Below are 19825 nucleotides of genomic sequence, written 5' to 3'. Positions count from 1 at the left end.
ATTGGTTGATCTTGATAAAATGTGTGCCCTGACCCTGTAACAGCTTAGAGTTGTACTGCAAATGCACTGCAGCTACTGAAGTTATCAGTGACAACAATTCCAAATCTTAAGTGGTTGGAGACGTGATCAAAAAGTACTGCACCATCATTACTGAAAACTCTTGGAAAAATAATGGTCACAATTCGGAAATATTCCACTGCCTCTTCATGCAAAAAGCGTAGAATACTCTGTCGAAGATCTTACAGGAGACCAGGTTGTCCCACAGCCCTGAGGATTATAGCAGAGTCTTCCCAACTAAGATCATACATGGCCAAAGAAATTTTGTATTTGTCAATCAGCTCAGAGTAATTTTGACTGTTCTTCATTCAACCAGGAGGTGGAGTGTTTCATGGTAGCAGAGCATTCACCACCCGCAATGTCTGAATTGTATGGACAGTCAGATAGAAATACTGTAAAGTCTTTAATTAAAATTGTGATCGTATTCCTGAAAATCATGATTTTAGGCGAAATAACTTAAAGCAAATATTAGTTCCCATAAGAATCCTTGTTAAAACTGTGGTAGGACCTCCCTTATCAGAAAAAAGACCATCAAAAAAGACCCTCTAAGTTGAATTCTTACACTGGTAAATTAAATGTTTAAAATAGAATAAGTTTAAAATAAGAAAGAAAAATATAACTTCCTACTCTCAGTACCTCCTGCATGTCACAGATCCTGCTTCCCAAATCTCCTGCTCACTGAACCTCCTGGTCACCCCAACCCTCCAAGTTGTGGATTCCCCCCCCTTCCAGCTTTCCTATTTGCAGCCTCCATCCTCCCATTCCTCAAACCGCTCACCCTCACTGTTTCCTTCTCCTGAACTGGGAGAACAGCAGCAAGGCAGGAGCATTAAAAAAAAAGCATTGATTGCCAGCAGCCCCCTTCTGCACCATTGGAGATCTGGCTTCAGATTGGATCTGGATCTTCAACGGGAACCCAGAGGCAGGGAAGGAAAGTGATGAGAGGGTGTGTTGGAAGGGAGAACGAGGCCACAACTAGGGGAGTGGCCACTCCAAAATGGCACCAATCGGGTCACGCCGGAAACAACATTAAAACGAATCTTGCAATGCTCAAGCAGGTTACAGGCCCCGTTAACATACCGATACTGATGCGAAACAATGTTAAACGGCACAACGTTATAATGGGACCTACGGTACGCAGTGTCTGGAGTTGTTGCTCTCCTTCTTATAGTAAAATGCAGGGAGGGCAAAGCTCTTTGATGCAAGCAAACTTGGAAACACTTTTATCTAATTAAATCTCTTTACCTTTCATCCCACCAGAAAAACCTCGCCAATTGGCAAACACCATCAGTGGCAGCCCTTCTCGGTTTAGGTCCTTGATAGCTTGAGCAGTTTTGAAGGCAGAGTCTGGGAACCACACTTGACCGGCTTGCTGTATTATCTGTTCATACAGACCACAATATTATTGCTGACTTGTCGCAATTGATTAAAGAAGGTCTCAACTTTAAGCAAAGAGGAAAGAAAGGGAAGAGAGTTGAGGGAACAGATGAAAAGTAGTAGATTCAAAGTAACTTTGTCAATGACTCCCAGCAGCTCGCAGCTCAGGGACAAAACAATTTGAAGAGAAAAGGGGATGAAACGTTCTGTTGCAATTGACGGAATCATGGGGCGGCAACCAGGGTTTCGGCTGCCAGCTGGAGATCCAAGAACCCCGCCACCATTGCCTCTTTTCGAAAGGGAACACCACATTGGATGCCACTCAGGCACAGGCCAGCAGCAGCCCTTCCCCCAGGATTAAGGCCCTGGGGTGGAAAGCCCACCTGCCAACAGGTCAGCAGCTGTTCTATCCTTTGTGCCATTGGGGAAGTGGCAGCTGTTGCTGGTTGACATCCAGCCAAGGCCTCGGATCGGAGAGGGACCCAGGCACAGACGAGTGATGGCAGGAATGTGGTTGTTGGGGGGTGGGGTGGGGAGAGAGAAGGCAGCCATTGGCATAAAGTGCAGAGAGGTGGTTTTTTATGAACAACCTCTTTCCCAACGCTGGGTCCCTGGGTCAGGCACCGAGTGTCTTTGAACGAGGACCCTTCTGGGAACTCACAAGTATGCAAGCCAGAGTTTGCTTGTCATGCTCCCCATTTGGCGATTCCCCTGCCTCTTGCTGGGTGAGGTGGCAGGTTGAGGCCCTTAGTGGGCACCAGTTGCCCACTTAATAGTCTCAACTGACGGTGGGGTGGGAACAGGCCTTCCCATCCCATAGTAATTGGGGTGGAGGCCACCCTCCCCACCATTTAAATATCCCCCTGCTATCAAACTCGTCGTGGGGTAGGGCACAAGGTTCTGCCCAATAAAACCAAAACAAGCTAAATGGCAAATTTTAAAATTCTCACCTTCTAGACAAAGAAATAACATTGTGATGAACTGGAATGTACCACTCGGTTCAATATTCAGGTTGGCCATTTTTAAAATGAAAACCTTTTTAGCTACCCAACGATAGCCAGTGCAGCTATAATCAGTGCTGCACTCCAAGGACAGGGGAAGGAAAATCTGTTGGGAATCCCCAATGCTGGGCACTGACTCAATGGAAAGTGAGAACCTTAAGTGAAGTCAGCATTAAGCACTGCAGGTGACATTTCAAATGGTAGATAGCCAGGTAACACCCACTACTTATGCCCACTGCGCTTCAGAAGTACACTAATTGGCTGTAAAACCCTTCGGGGCATCAGGAAGTCATTAGAAGTTCTACATAAATGCGTAGAGTAATGGTGTCACAGTGCTGGCACTACTGGAGTTGTAATACCACCTTTGTATTGATCTCTGGTCCAAAGCTGGTTACATTTTTAATGTCTGCAGAGACCTGAAGAGGCAGTCAGACCTCTGTCTTTATTGAGTTCTGCTCTCCACTGGTTTGTGAAGTGCTCATCAAGGTGGTGACACTGCTCGCTAAAATTAGATGTCAGGTGATTTCAGAACTTCCCTTTGCAATTAAACTGCAGTGCTTGCGTCATCTTATTGATATATAGGCTGTAATATAACAGAGCCCTGAGGAAACTCCCAACCTGAAACATCCGCGCCTCTTCTCAAATGCAGAAATTAGCACAGCTTACCTTTGCTTCAGAATCCAGATTTGCAGGGTCCGCTGGTATTGATAACTCTACAGTCCTGGTTTCCACAGCAACCACTCCCAAAGGTATTCCTCCCAATCTGGAATAGGCAGGAAAAAAAATGTCTGAATCTGATGATACGTATTTTGTTTCAAATATGAAGAAAACCCCTACACCGATGCTGCAGAAGATGGTTGGCAAAACGACAGCCATGAACTGCCGTGTAATGTTTTAAAACAGTTTTATATTTTGATACAAGGGGAGGCAAGGCTTCAGACTCCTGGAGCATTGGGATCAACTCTGGAGTAGGAGTTACCTTTTCAAAATGGGATGGATTGTACCTCAACACAGCTGGGACCGATATCCTCACAGGGAGGTCAGTGGATGCGATAGGGGAGGATTTAAACTAATTTGGCAGGGGGATCTAAACCAGGATGAAACATTTGAGAGGAGAATAAAGGTGCAAAGAGGAGTGCGGGACAACTAGCAGCATTAGAGCACAGAATATTTCTGAAATAGGAGGGATCAATTGGGCAAGTGTGAGGAAGTCTAAGATGGGCTTGGAGTGCATTTTTGTGTAACATGTAGAGGGCAATTAAGATTGGCGAGTTGCAAACTTAAGTCGCCACTATACCATAGTGGCAACAACAAATCTGGCTCAAATTGGCACGGTTTGAAACACAGTATTCCTGGCTACAAATCATTCAGGAAAAATAGGAAGGAAAACGGACGTTGTCGGGATAGTAAGACTGAAGAAATTTATAACACAAGAAAGAAGTGATATAACTGAGAGGTCAAAGACAGAATCTATTTGGCTAGAATTAAGAAACAATAAAATAACTATTCCACTACTAGGTGTAAACTTTCAACTGCTAAATTGCAGGGGGGGGGGGGGGGGGGGGGGGTAAAGGGAGAAAGAGAGAAGCGATTTTGGAGGAAAATTATAGAATGTTGCAAGAATCATGAGTAGTGATAACATGGGGCTTCAACTCTAACATTTGACTGGGACAGTAACAGTGTAAAAGGCAAAGGGGAAGAGGAATTCTTGAAATGCGACAAGAGAACTTTCTTGTGTATTTCCAGCCCAATGAGGTAGGAAGAGTGCTGGATCTAGTTCTGGGGAATGAAGTGGGGCATGTAGAGTATATTTCAGTTGAGAAGCATTTGGGCAACAGCGATCATAACAACATCAGGTTTAGAATGGTTACAGAAAAAGGGCAAGGAACAATCAAGTGTTAAAACTAGAGAGGGGCCAATTTTAGGAAATTAAAAAAAGAATCTGGCCCAGATGGATTGAAATCAAAAACTGATAGGAGCTTTAAAAAGGAGATAGTTAAAGTAGAGAGAAAATCCCACAAGAGAAAGGAAAAGCTGAAGCTCCCTTAATGACTAAGGATAGAGATAAAATGAAACAGAAAACTGAAATAAATGTAAGGTTAACAATATATTAAAAGAACCAAATTGAATACAAAATGCACGGAGAAGATCTAAGAAAGGGAAATAGAGAAATAAAGACAGCATATGAGAATAGATTGCTAGCTATATAAAAAGGCAACCTAAAAGTTTTACATGACCATATAGCTAGTAAAAGGTTAGGCAACAGAAGAATGGGTTCAATTACGGGTCAAAAAAGTGATTCTCTTATGGCGGTTAAGGGCATGGCTGTGGTACCAAATGTGTACTTTGCATCTGCCTTCACCAAAGAGGATGCTCCCAGTGTAGGAGAAAAGGAGGGTGTGGTAGTGATTTTAAACAGGATAAAAATATAAAGAGAGGTGTTTAAGAGATTGGCAGTATTCAAATTAAAAAAGTCACCCAATCCATCCTACTTAACTGAGCTAAGTGAAGTTGGAAATTGCGGAAGCTCTGGCCACAATTGTGCAATCTTCCCTCGATACAGGGTGGTGCCAGCGGACTGAAAAGATCACAAATGCTGTACCCCTACTGAAGAAAGGAAAGAGCAACTATAGGCTTGTCAGACAAATGTCTGTGGTGGGGAAACTGTCATAGAGACACTAAGCCAGGGTAAAAAATAATTGGCACTTGGAAAAGGCCCTATCAATGAAATGTTGAATGGATTTATCAATAGCAAATTGTATTTGACTAACTGGACTGGGGTCTTTGATGAAGTAAGGGACAGGGATTATGAGTGTATTGTGGTTGATGTACATATGGGGTTTCAAAAGGAATTTGACTAAGTACCATATAATGGATGGAAACAAAATTAAAGCCTATGGGATCAACAGGACGGTGGCAGCCTGGATGCAAAATTGGCTGGGGACAGAAGTGGAGGATGGTTGAAAATGGTTACTTTTTCCAGAGTGGAGGGAAGAACACAGGGGTTGGCAATAGACCACTGCTCCTTTCGTTTATAAACTATTGACCTGGACTTGGGTACGCAGAGCATAATTTCAAATTAGGATTTAAAGGTGAAAAGCAAAAGGAATAAATGCAATAGAATTTTTTTTGCACAGCTAACTGTTACGGCCTGGAATGCGTTGTCTAAGAAGATGGTGAAAATAGATTCAATAGTAACTTTCAAAAGGGAACTGGATAAATGCACAAAGGAGAAGCAGAATAATACGGGCCAGAATAGTTGAATAGGTAAATGGATTGCTCTTTCAAAGATTTGGTATGGATATAGACCTCTGTCCTGTATCATTCAATGACTCTACGAAGTACTTTCATTACAGGAGCTAGAAAATACTACATTTACAATCACGTACACTGTAGATTAAGCCACATTGATCGAAACTTCCAAAATCTAATTATTTATTTGGAGTAAAAGAGGCCAAAATTCTGGAGTAAGATTCTCAAATGAGAGGTTGCTTTGAAGGCCAATTGCCATCAAGCCTTTCCCGTTTTAAACAACTTGGATTTATATTTAGATAGTGCATTTAATCTAGTAATAGATCCCAAAGGACATCACAAAGACAAAATAAAAACAGCAAGCTGCAAAGGGAGAAGTGAAAGGTGTCGGCTGAGCATGATAGGTTTCAGGTTTCTGCTCGAGAGGGAGAGAGAGAGAGAGAGATCAATGCATAGAAACAGGGGGAGAAAAAGTGGGGAAAGCATTTACTTCCAGTAGTGCTTAAACCTTTTGCATTTAGCACCGCCTGTGGAGAAGACGGTGCTATGGTCCATCCAATTTAGGTCTACTTAAGAGAGAAAATTCTGATGTGAGCAAGAAATGTCGGCCAATTAGACCTTATATTATATACTTTGACACAGCGTTCACTTGTAATTAGCTGAAGATTATTTAATGACATTACAACCAGGTGGTGCCCTTGCATGAATGTCATCCACCATCAAAGCGTGAAATGGATGAACAGCCAGCCTGCGAATTGACAGATTGACCACAAAGAACTGTCCTGTAATATCTAACCCCATGTAAAATTGGGGGGGGGGGGGGGGGGGGGGGGCGTGGTTTGAGGGGAGGTGGTGAGCGAAATCCCTAATATATAAGGATTTTGAGGAGAGTAAAATTCTCAATTATGATGTTCACTTCGAACCATACCATACAAGTCGGGACTGACTTAGTCATTGCACACTAACAAAGCCATCCATCATACTGTGGGTTTTATTAGAATCTGACCCGCAGACTGCACCACCCTCTGACTGCAGTACTGACGTTTACCAAGTTTGCTTTTGTTGCACAACTACAATGGAGAGCATTAGAATATAACTAGATAAAATGAGGTCGCCTCTTTCTTTAAACGTGAGATTTTAAACAGAAAATAATTTCATTTTTGGTCAAATAAAATTTGACATTTCAGAGCAGAGGTAGTGGTTCCTGAGCAGAATAGTCAGGGACTGTACAAGTGACTGAAAAGGCTTGCACAGATTGTTCAGTATATCAATTTCCTTTTTTATTTTGTCTGAATTACATATTTTAAACTTGGCATGAATACTATTTTTAAACTAAATCAATGTCCCAGAATTTGCAGGGTTTTTGACAACAAGCCATCACCATTCATCATTGTTATCCCTCTGAATCTGATCTCTGTTGTGTTGAAAGGATAGAAAGGCAACAATCACTCAAGGGATTGAGCAAAAACATTGTGGATTAATTTATTTTATTTTAGGCACATTTAGAAATTGGTAGAAAGTTTGAATACGTCAGTAGCAGAGTTATGTGTGTGTGCTCTGTTCAAAGGCAAAAGTGAAACTATGACTGGATTGCATTACACAATTCTGTTTTGGTGCAGTCATGCCACTATCCCATAAAGGCATATTACAACATCCCCCTTTCTTTTCAAAAATACTTTCCCCTGCCAAAGGAGGATAATTACTTACAATACATATTAATGTTTAGTTACCATTACACAAGTGCATAAGGCTGGTGAATGCACAATGCTCTAAAATGTTAAGGTAATCTGCTGGTATACCAAGATCTTATAATAATAACCTTGTCTGACGTCCTTAATGGCTCTCAGTAATCTGCGGGGTTGTCATTCTTGGATGTTGTTCCTGGTTGCATTTGAGATCTTGTCCTAGATGCAGGAGGCCTGTATAGTGGTTGAGGAGCAGAAATTGACCCAATTTATCCTTGGTTATGTCTCATCGTGTGCAATGACCGTCTAGGACCTTGGTTCCAAACAAATCCTTGTCACTTTGGTTGGTTGCCATGTATCATCTATGGGATCCTAGGTGCAAACTTGTTGCCCTAAATGTAAATTTGGCAATTTTGCATCTGCATTTTTATCACGCAAGTTAGTCAGCTTCTTTTGCAGTTTTAAAAGTTGATCACGTTTCTAAAAGTGTACAGTGGGTAAGAGTAGGAAAGTTGGTATGCATCAAAGTGTTAAACAAGAGCTCTGCCGGTGATGGAACAGTTGCACTCAAAAGTGTTGCTCTCAGATTTAACATTGCACCATGTAGATCTTGCTTGGCCTGTCGACATTTGAAAATTAGTATTTGATCGTGTAACACTTCATTCAGTATTTCATCATGTAAATCTTCATTCAGCTAGGCTGTTAGATCAAGTGTAATGAGGAGAAGTAGTAGTGTGATAACATTCCTCTTCTTGTACATATCGTGAAATAAATTGTGGACTGTTTTCCATAATTCTCTCTCTAGGCACACCAAATAAAATGACAGCACTGGAGCGTGCATGACAGTGGTGCTTGACATATTATGCAATTGTCAAATGATGGGATAGTAGTCAATGACGACTATAATGGTGATGAAGTCAGTGTTACAGACAAGAAAGAGACATGCAATATTGGACCAAGGATGGGTAGGAACTTCATGTGGAATCAGTGGCGCTTTGTGTTGAGTTGACATATGCTCTTGACATGCCTTATACTTCTTGACAACTTCAATGTTTTGTACACACCCGCGCAATAGACTCTCTCTCTTGTAAGTCTTTTCATCTGATCAATGGCCATTTGTGTGAAGTTATTGAATATCAGGTGACAAAGATTCCGGTATAATGACCTGCCCGCCTTTAAAAATGCCTGACAAAAGCTCGTCCTGGTAAGGCAAAAATGGTCTCACGTTCATGGAGATGAAGAATTGAATCAGGCCAGCCTTCTACGATGGTATTTCATAGTTTCTGAAAATCTTTTGTTGTTTCTTTTCATTGCTGCTGGCAGTTGCGTTGCACATAATATACCAGATCCAATTTGGAGAACATCCTCGAGTTCAACCTCAATGTTAACTTCTAAATCTCAGGATACATCTTTTGTTTTTGCTGGGTTAGGCTATTTGGTACATGTATCTGATGTGACCAAATATCAGAGCTAATGTTTTCCGCTCAATGTTGAAGTAGTGGGATTGAGCAATGGACATAGGTTTTGAAGCAAATGCAATTGGCTTGTCTTTTTGGTGTATGCATACACGCAGGTCTTTGTGAGGCATTTATCTCCACAGTAATTGTCTTCCTAGGATCGTAAAATTGCAATGTTCATGTTTCTGATAATGGCTGGATCAGTGATTCGAAGAGGTATTGGTGGTCTCCGTGTCACGGGAAAGGCACATCTTCTCTCACCAATTTGTTTAGGGAGGACGATTTTAGAGCGAAATTGAGAATGAATGAAGACAGGAAATTAAAGAGACCTAAACACTTTTGAAGATCATCCTTACGTTGAGAAGTTGGCATGGCTTTATAACCTCTATTTCACTTGGATTGGGGCATATGCCAACACTGGAATAAGAAATTGCTGTTACATTTCAGATTGTTGAACACCAATCCTTAATTGTGAGCCACTTTCATCAATAAGTGTAGAATATGGTGATGTTCTTGCTTTGTTCTTTCCACAACAGCAATGCCATCAGCAATACATATGTATCCTGGCACAGTGCATGTAATGCAGTCCATAGGAGCTTGAAACAGACCGTGGATAACAGATAATCTGAAAAGGGAGTCATTGAAGATGGTATCATCTGAATAGAGTATGAAATGTAGTAAGCTGTCTGAACATCTGCACTGACAATGCTTTGCATCAAGCTTCCCAAAGAGATTTGCACCTGCAAATCTCAGACTCATCTCTTTCAATGTGTGTGTTTCGTAAGGTTGCATACAAATGCCATGGATCCAGGTATACTCTCAAGAATCTGTCCTCTATGAAAAATGTAATTGAGCTGCACCAATTTGTGCTCTTGTATGTTCTCTAGTTCGACCTTCAATTTGTCTTGTATATGGATGTTGTACTTATCATAGAATCCCTACAGTGTAGGAGGTCATCATTTGGCCCATTGAGCCTGCACCAAAAACGATCCCACCCAGGCCCTATCCCCGTAACCCATGTATTTGCTCTGCTAATTCCCCTGACACTAAGGCACAATTTAGCATGGCCAATCAACCCAACCCGCACATCTTTGGACTGTGGGAGGAAACCGGAGCACCCGGAGGAAACCCATGCAGACACAGGGAGAACGTGCAAACTCCACATAGTCACCCGAGGCGAGAATTGAAACCGGGTCTCCCTGGCGCTGTGAGGCAGCAGTGCTAACTGCTGCCCTAATGTGCTGTTTTAACTGATGGACTTGCATTCTCCTGCAAGTGTAATGTTGCAGCTCCCATGAAATTGCTTATTTTGTCAAAACATTCTGGATATTTCAATGTTAGGCGATGGGAGTAGTTTTGCGGCTGATCCGTCTTGTGAGGTCTGACAGATTTCATGGATTGTTATTGTATGAAGTGATGCCATGCTAGTAGACAAACATCACTGGGCCTCTCCTTTTCAGGATGTAGAGCTTGTGACCACCCTGAATGTTGATTGTACTTGCACTCCAGGACTATGGAGCCTGCTAATGGAATTAGTGAACTGTCGTAGGCCAAACATTGTGTCATAGTAGGTTTTACCATGGCCCTCCACGCCTGTGGATACACTTCATTTAGAGCCTGCAGAGGTAGCATATTGACTTTTGCTCGCGTCAATCCTGGGCAATAACGAATAGTTGCCAACTTTCTTAGGATAGGTAATTCTAATCAAACATATTGGACAGCATGATGGGATTTAATTTTTTACCATGAGATTGATGGTGTGCAACATGTCTCATTGTGCACATCATCACGTCATGTATATGTTTCTGATCGAATACTGGATGGTCATTCTTACTACCTGAATCTACCCACTGTGTACAGTCTTCTAGGATCAGTGCATGGCTCTATGTAGCTGCATTAGCCTTTACTCTAGTACACTGTCAATGGCCTTTGCTGCCAAATGCCTCGCAGAATTGATGAAAAGCTGGGCATTTCCTTGGTGCATGCAGAAGGCCACACCTCCAACTAGGTTGCTAGGTTTGTGTGTTCGAGTAAATGTATTAAAAATCAGGGTTGTGCTTAGGCCCAGAGAGGATCACTTCGTACTTGTGTCCATTCCGGAGAAGCTCTTTGATGCTGTATGTTTTGGACGTGTGTAGAAGATCTTTCTGACATTCTTCCATGGGAGTGGATGTGAACACCAACTCAACAATTCTGTCTGCTTGCCCTCTGTTTGAAAAATCACAGCACGCAATGTTTTCGCTGCATCTGCTGACAAAACTGTCTATGGATCCTGCAGGATGTTGTCAAAAAGGCAGGAACTTGATGATAACAGAGTTTGAACCCGATTTTGACCCAGTCTTCCAGTGTAGTCCATAATGCTTGGGGATTCTTTAGCTCTTCTGCCATCAATCCTGACATATTCTTTCCCAATCGCTGGGCAAATTTTTATAGCTTGTTCATCTGAACATGCACACCTGAATCAAGAAATCTCTGTACTTTGTTAAACATTTTGAATTTGGATGTTAGGTCAGCTGCATTCCAATTCAAACTGGGGAATTGTATGGACATTCTGATGCTATCCCTTTGACCTTTCTTCTTCTTGTGTACCTGGGATGAGTGTCGCTGTAACTATTGTGCCTACTGTTCCGGATCTCCATCCACAAAGATGAGTTGTGGCAGGAATGCACCACGGAGAAATGGCGTCTTTGCCTTTTTTGTTCATTTTATTGTTCAGTAACTCCCGAAACCACCCATTATTATCGCAACCTTCTCTGGTGCAATTTTTTACTACTCATTTTTTGTTTGACTCGCCGTTGTTGGCTATTGATCCAGCACATACCCTGGCCACTCGCCTTTTCCAACTTGTGCTAACCCAGTGCTAGCCCTCTTCACGCGCTATCCCACTGACTGAACTAATGGGTTGTGCACTGCAATTTCACCACGAGGGATCCGTCAACTTACCATCTCTTTATTAGAGCATTATCCTGCCACAGTCTTTTCAAAGCTTTTCTATGCAGTCACCACGCTGCAATTTCAAAGCGGTGACTGCAGTTTGACCACAATGTCGAGTGACGTCTCATGCCATGCAGCATGATCCAAGGCTGTTCATTATGCCGTACCTGTACTTAAATCTTGCTGCCAGTTTGTTATCCCACTGTTGAGCACTATGCTGTTTTCTTATAGTGATATAAAGGCAACACTCAAATAATTAAAATCAATATGTTATGGGTTTACTTATTTAGACTGGGCTCAGGAACAGTTATACTTGGGCAGAAATCTTGAAGACAGCTGCAGCAGCAGAGCTTGTTTGGGTGCTCCACTCAGAAGCAAGAGAGAAACTAAGACAGGATCACATGACACACTTCCCTTTTAGTGATGGCAAGCTGATATCCTTAAAGGCATATTACAATAATCACAGCTTCAGGATTTAGCGCAAATATAGAAATCCTGAAATTGAACGTGCAATACTGATTTCCAGGGATGACAGAACTGAGGTGTTATGGTTACCAGGAAAGATTGAATAGGCTGGAGCTCTTTTCTCTATAAAAGAGAAGGCCGAGAATTGACTTCAAAATTCTGAAGGGGTTTGACTGAGGGATGTATGGGGAGACTAAAACCATGGGGAGTTGGGGGCGGGGGGAGGTCATAAATATCAGATAGTTATTAATAAAAATAGGAAATTCTGGAGAAACCCATGTATCCAATGAATGATTTGGATGTGGAACTTGCTATCACATGGAATGGCTGAGGCAGATCATAAAGATGCATTTAAGGGGAATCTAGATAAACACTTGGGGAAGAAAGGAGCGGAAGGATATGGAGATAATGTTAGATGAAAAGGGGTGGGTGGTGTAAAGCATAAACAGCAGCATCAGCCAGTTGGGCTGAATTGCATGTTTTTCTCTTGTAACTACTTTGCAACAACTTACATTTATATAGCAGCTTTAATGTGCAAAATCCCACAAGGCACTCTAAAGAGTAGCAGTGCAATTCTAAGTTTCTGCTGGTGCAGTGCCATCTACCACATAAGCTAGGGTGTAGAGAGAAATCAACTTAATACGAGGTAGGAGCATTCAGACTTTTGAATGGACTTACCTCGTATTAAGTTGATCTTTCTCTACACCCTAGCTATGACTTTAACACTACATTCTGCACTCTCTCCTTTCCTGCTCTATGAACGGTATGCTTTGTCTGTATGACACACAAGAAACAATACTTTTCAATGTATACTAATACATGTGACAATAATAAATCAAATGTAAAACAAGGTAAATTTCACAGTACCAGTTATTACATTACTGCGGAATTTCTACTAAAACCATTCTGTAATACAGATGGCAAAAAGCTGGTTAAGAGAGCAGAATAATGAAGGTGTATACAGGTGACAGGTTACAAGAGCAGGAACAGAGGGAAAAAAATATTAATGCAATAAAAGTGATTCTGTAACTCAATATCAGCCTCCACATAGCCTCACCACAATGGAGCACACAACTTTAAAGCATTTTAGGTACTGCCCAAAGAAGTCAGTCACCATCATTTAAAACTTAAATTTGAGAAGCATTCACAAACAAAAATCTTTTATGCAGGTAGAAGTGCAGCCCTTATTCAAGTCCCTGTCACTGCATGAACAGTACAGCCTCTGGTTACTAGGTTATTTACTGAGCGAGATAGGCTCTCCACAGGCGCCGGTATGATGGGATATTGATACACCTCAAGGTCCTGACTGGACACGGCACTCCTGACTTGGTCACTCATGTGTAATGTATTCACTTTCTTTTGTGCAAATATCAAACCACTCGACAGCAACGGGGTATTCTCTACATAAAATTGCCAAAATGATCCTGTAAAAAAAAAGCATTTGACACGATTCTGGCAATCATTCAAAACAATGTTCCAAACCAGACAATGGACAGAAATCCCTCGTTACAGTGCACTGAGAAATCAATTCAAGTCTTTGTTCTACACCTACAGATTTATTCACGCAGACAAAAAATGTATAATAAATACTGTGTCATATATATTCAGCAAAGCTCTGTTTTATGCAAAGAGATCAACTGGACACAAAATTTGCAGCTGGTCTGCCTTGTATGTTTGACTGAGTTTGTTCACTAGCTTGGTGGGTAAATGCACAGTGTGTGTGGTACTCATCTGTTCACAATGGGAAAGTGCCAGGTTCATATCTTGGGATACAACTAATCTCAGCTGTAGCGCTGGCGGTGTTATAGAATTGGTCTGAACAGACTTGGCTGGCAAGGGGACGACAGGATATAAGCAAGGACTCCACTTCCGATTGCTGTTCAGTGATTCCTGGATGAAAGTCCACATGTGGGCATTGGGTGAGTGCAACATTGGGCATGGGCTTGGCGTAGGAGGATGGTGTTGCCTGTGAAACCAGATCCAGGATGAAACAGCCCTTTCAAAAGACTTGGGGGAAAGAAATTGGAAGAAGAGATAACATGACCGAGGGGAAGTGGTTTTTGATGCTGTGCTCAATTACCTTACTGAGTTGGGAAAGAATCCCAACAGCAATTTTCTGTGCATTGACCACATTTAAAGCAAATGTTATGGTAGAGAAAAAAAGAATCCTGAAATATTACAGGAGCAGTAGTGGTGTCTCTCAAGCCAGGTGTTGCTGCCTTTGTATCCGTCTCTCCTTTGCACCTGTATTCTGTGTGCTTGCATTTATCCCATGCTCGATTTAGGTACTTAGCACCCATCTTTGCCTGCTGATTATGTTAATATTACACTATGGGTGGAATTTTACCGGCTCGTTCCACCCATCGATGGGCGGAGTGAGCTCATGCCTGATTTCTCAGCTCTCGCAAATTTACCAAAACTGGATTTCTGGCAAGGTCAGCCTCTGCCTATTTCTGGCAAGAGGCTGAATGGTACAAATTCATTTGAATTTTCATTTGCATCTGTTTAGTGAGCTTGGTGCTCAATCGTCTGCACTCACTTGCCTTTATGGCCTCGCCAGGAGAGGTTCTCTCTGGCAAGGAAAACACTTGCTCACCATAAACGAGGAACAGTCGTGTTGCCCTTGCCAGTAGAACTGGAGCCACTGAAGCCCCCCTGGGGGGGGGGGGGGGGGCAAGCAAGGGGTGCCCCTTGAGCAGTGGGTGTCCACTGGGTGTCTTAGCAATGGGGCTACGGGGGTGGGGCCATGCTGGGGTGGCCCAATCAGGGAGGGAGGGAGGGAGGCTGCTGGCACTCTGCATCAGATTGGTTGGGGAAGGGAGGTTGGGGAAGGGAGGTTGGGGAAGGGAGGTTGGGGAAGGGAGGTTGGGGAAGGGAGGTTGGGGAAGGGAGGTTGGGGAAGGGAGGTTGGGGAAGGGAGGTTGGGGAAGGGAGGTTGGGGAAGGGAGGTTGGGGAAGGGAGGTTGGGGAAGGGAGGTTGGGGAAGGGAGGTTGGGGAAGGGAGGTTGGGGAAGGGAGGTTGGGGAAGGGAGGTTGGGGAAGGGAGGTTGGGGAAGGGAGGTTGGGGAAGGGAGGTTGGGGAAGGGAGGTTGGGGAAGGGAGGTTGGGGAAGGGAGGTTGGGGAAGGGAGGTTGGGGAAGGGAGGTTGGGGAAGGGAGGTTGGGGAAGGGAGGTTGGGGAAGGGAGGTTGGGGAAGGGAGGTTGGGGAAGGGAGGTTGGGGAAGGGAGGTTGGGGAAGGGAGGTTGGGGAAGGGAGGTTGGGGAAGGGAGGTTGGGGAAGGGAGGTTGGGGAAGGGAGGTTGGGGAAGGGAGGTTGGGGAAGGGAGGTTGGGGAAGGGAACTCATTGAATGTTTACAGGATGGCTTTTTGGAACAGCTTGTGATGGAGCCCACGAGGGAACAGGCTATTCTGGACTTAGTGTTATGTAATGAGCCAGACGTGATAAAAGATCTTAAAGTAAGGGAACACTTAGGAAGCAGTGATCATAATATGGTAGAATTCAGTCTGCAATTTGAAAGAAGGAAGGCAGAATCAGATGTGAAGGTTCTACAGTTAAATAAAGGTAATTACAGGCGCATGAGGGAGGAACTGACAAAAATCGACTGGAAGCAGAGCCTAATGGGAAAGACAGTAGAACAGCAATGGCAGGAGTTTCTGGGAGTAATTGAGGACACAGTGCAGAGGTTCATCCCAAACAAAAGAAAGGTTATCAGAGGGGGGATTAGGCAGCCATGGCTGACAAAGGAAGTCAGGGAATGCATCAAGGCAAAAGAGAGAGCCTATAATGTGGCAAAGAGTAGTGGGAAGTCAGAAGATTGGGAAGGCTATAAAAACAAACAGAGGATAACAAAGAGAGAAATAAGGAAGGAGAGGATCAAATATGAAGGTAGGCTAGCCAGTAACATTAGGAATGATAGTAAAAGTTTCTTTAAATACATTAAAAACAAACGGGAGGCAAAAGTAGACATTGGGCCGCTCCAAAATGACGCTGGTAATCTAGTGATGGGAGACAAGGAAATAGCTGAGGAACTTAATAAGTACTTTGCGTCAGTCTTCACAGTAGAAGACATGAGTAATATCCCAACAATTCAGGAAAGTCAGGGGGCAGAGTTGAATATGGTTGCCATCACAAAGGAGAAAGTGCTAGAGAAACTAAAAGGTCTGAAAATTGATAAATCTCCGGGCCCAGATGGGCTACATCCTAGAGTTCTAAAGGAGATAGCTGAAGAAATAGTGGAGGCGTTAGTTATGATCTTTCAAAAGTCACTGGAGTCAGGGAAAGTCCCAGAGGATTGGAAAATCGCTGTTGTAACCCCACTGTTCAAGAAGGGAACAAGAAAAAAGATGGAAAATTATAGGCCAATTAGCCTAACCTCAGTTGTTGGCAAAATTCTAGAATCCATCGTTAAGGATGAGATTTCTAAATTCTTGGAAGTGCAGGGTCGGATTAAGACAAGTCAGCATGGATTTAGTAAGGGGAGGTCGTGCCTGACAAACCTGTTAGAGTTCTTTGAAGAGATAACAAATAGGTTAGACCAAGGAGAGCCAATGGATGTTATCTATCTTGACTTCCAAAAGGCCTTTGACAAGGTGCCTCACGGGAGACTGCTGAGTAAAATAAGGGCCCATGGTATTCGAGGCAAGGTACTAACATGGATTGACGATTGGCTGTCAGACAGAAGGCAGAGAGTTGGGATAAAAGGTTCTTTCTCAGAATGGCAACCGGTGACAAGTGGTGTCCCGCAGGGTTCAGTGTTGGGGCCACAGCTGTTCTCTTTATATATTAACGATCTAGATGACGGGACTGGGAGCATTCTGGCCAAGTTTGCCGATGATACAAAGATAGGTGGAGGGGCAGGTAGTATTGAGGAGGTGGGGAGGCTGCAGAAAGATTTAGACAGTTTAGGAGAGTGGTCCAAGAAGTGGCTGATGAAATTCAACGTGGGCAAGTGCGAGGTCGTACACTTTGGAAAAAAGAATAGAGGCATGGACTATTTTCTAAACGGTGACAAAATTCATAATGCTAAAGTGCAAAGGGACTTGGGAGTCCTAGTCCAGGATTCTCTAAAGGTAAACTTGCAGGTTGAGTCCGTAATTAAGAAAGCAAATGTAATGTTGTCATTTATCTCAAGAGGCTTGGAATACAAAAGCAGGGATGTACTTCTGAGGCTTTATAAAGCACTGGTTAGGCCCCATTTGGAGTACTGTGAGCAATTTTGGGCCCCACACCTCAGGAAGGACATACTGGCACTGGAGCGGGTCCAGCGGAGATTCACACGGATGATCCCAGGAATGGTAGGCCTGACATACGATGAACGTCTGAAGATCGTGGGATTATATTCATTGGAGTTTAGGAGGTTGAGGGGAGATCTGATAGAAACTTACAAGATAATGAACGGCTTAGATAGGATGGACGTAGGGAAGTTGTTTCCATTAACAGGGGAGACTAGGACGCGGGGGCACAGCCTTAGAATAAAAGGGAGTCACTTTAGAACAGAGATGAGGAGAAATTTCTTCAGCCAGAGAGTGGTGGGTCTGTGGAATTCATTGCCACAGAGGGCTGTGGAGGCCGAGACGTTGAGCGTCTTCAAGACAGAAATTGATAAATTCTTGATTTCTCGAGGAATTAAGGGCTATGGGGAGAGAGCGGGGTAAATGGAGTTGAAATCAACCATGATTGAATGGTGGAGTGGACTCGATGGGCCGAATGGCCTTACTTCCGCTCCTATGTCTTATGGTCTTAAGGGAGGTTGGGGAAGGGAGGTTGGGGAAGGGAGGTTGGGGAAGGGAGGTTGGGGAAGGGAGGTTGGGGAAGGGAGGTTGGGGAAGGGAGGTTGGGGAAGGGAGGTTGGGGAAGGGAGGTTGGGGAAGGGAGGTTGGGGAAGGGAGGTTGGGGAAGGGAGGTTGGGGAAGGGAGGTTGGGGAAGGGAGGTTGGGGAAGGGAGGTTGGGGAAGGGAGGTTGGGGAAGGGAGGTTGGGGAAGGGAGGTTGGGGAAGGGAGGTTGGGGAAGGGAGGTTGGGGAAGGGAGGTTGGGGAAGGGAGGTTGGGGAAGGGAGGTTGGGGAAGGGAGGTTGGGGAAGGGAGGTTGGGGAAGGGAGGTTGGGGAAGGGAGGTTGGGGAAGGGAGGTTGGGGAAGGGAGGTTGGGGAAGGGAGGTTGGGGAAGGGAGGTTGGGGGGGGGTGGGGGGGGGGGGAGAGGAGGCTGCGCGATCAGTCTGGGTGGCAGGACTACATTTTCGGGCGGAGTGGGGCATGGGGCTCACGATCGACCGCGGGGTGGGGAAGAGAGACTGTGTCAGGTTTCTGCTGCTGTTGGCTCCAGCAGCAGAAGTCTGACAGTTCTCTCTCTCTCTCAGGCCTCTACTTTGCACATGTGCAGCATCAGAGGTTTGCATACACGCAATAACTCCCTCTGTTGCTGGCTGGCTGAATTAAGCCCCGCCCACTGACTGTAGTAGCTAGAAACAGTCTAGCCTATTTTTTCATGCACTATGTGCACAAGACTGGGTGTTAAAAAAAAAAATCACCCAAACAAAAAAGGGATCTGCAACTCTCCCATTTTCATGCTAGCTGGGCACTTAGAATTGTTCTCGTAAAATTCCGGCCTATGACTCGGTGACAACAATCTGATTTTTTTGGGGGTCATCTTACCATATTTTGGCAAAGTGTCAGTTCTGGCAAGCAAACTGGTGTGAAGCTCTCCAACGCCACTAACCAGTTCTCTCTCCAGATTTTGAGCCGCATAGCGCAGTGGTTAGCACTGCTGCTTCACAGCTCCAGGGTCCCGGGTTCGATTCCCGGCTCGGGTCACTGTCTGTGTGGAGTTTGCACATTCTCCTCGTGTCTGCGTGGGTTTCCTCCGGGTGCTCCGGTTTCCTCCCACAGTCCAAAGATGTGCAGGTTAGGTTGATTGGCCAGGTTAAAAATTGACCCTTAGAATCCTAAGATGCGTAGGTTAGAGGGATTAGCGGGTAAATATGTGGGGGTAGGTCCTGGGTGGGATTGTGGTCGGTGCAGACTCGATGGGCCGAATGGCCTCCTTCTACACTGTAGGGTTTCTATGATTTCAATCTGGTGAGGCGGGACACTTTAGAGGCAAGTCCAGTTGCACCAAGATCGGGGCGCCATTTTTATAGGGCGCCCTGATCAGAACACAATGCTGCGGTGACCACGGACGGAGAGTGTGGGCTCTATGTCCTGCCCTTTATATGGCTGTGCAGGGACTGACTGACTCGAGGAAAGTTGTGCAGAAATCACCATACTTTTTTTTGAGAACTTGCTAGTGATATGGATTGCTCCAGTTTGCATTCCCCAGTGGTTTTTGCCTTATGCGGCCGATGTTCCCTGCTGCAAATTTACTATTAATTAAATCCACACACAGAATGCATCACTGAGTGTTGTTCCTTGGATTACAGTCTGCAAAATTTTAAGACAGCATGGCACTTGTTGAAGCCCCTTTGCCATGGGTTATGAATATACTTGCCATTCACTTGCAAAATTCTAACTTTTGATTTCTACCATTCTACTGTGACAGATTAGAACAAACTTATGTTAAAAGTACTGAAAAGGTCAGAATAATTACATATCTAGATCGTT

General features: G+C 44.1%; 1 protein-coding gene across 1 annotated transcript in view; it reads right to left on the bottom strand.

The window, feature by feature from the left end:
• Window positions 1-19825, bottom strand: part of acaca (acetyl-CoA carboxylase alpha) — a 267266-nt gene that overhangs the window by 43072 nt on the left and 204369 nt on the right. Inside the window, exons 48-49 of the mRNA XM_078224912.1 lie at window positions 3102-3198; window positions 1303-1438 (exon numbers count right to left, since the gene is read on the bottom strand). Coding sequence (XP_078081038.1) covers window positions 1303-1438; window positions 3102-3198 — 233 coding nt within the window. The remainder of the gene's footprint in view (window positions 1-1302; window positions 1439-3101; window positions 3199-19825) is intronic.

Source organism: Mustelus asterias, chromosome 12 (genome assembly GCF_964213995.1).
Source record: "Mustelus asterias chromosome 12, sMusAst1.hap1.1, whole genome shotgun sequence".
In the NCBI taxonomy this organism is placed as follows: Eukaryota; Metazoa; Chordata; class Chondrichthyes; order Carcharhiniformes; family Triakidae; genus Mustelus; species Mustelus asterias.
This window is presented reverse-complemented; position numbering and strand designations above follow the sequence as displayed.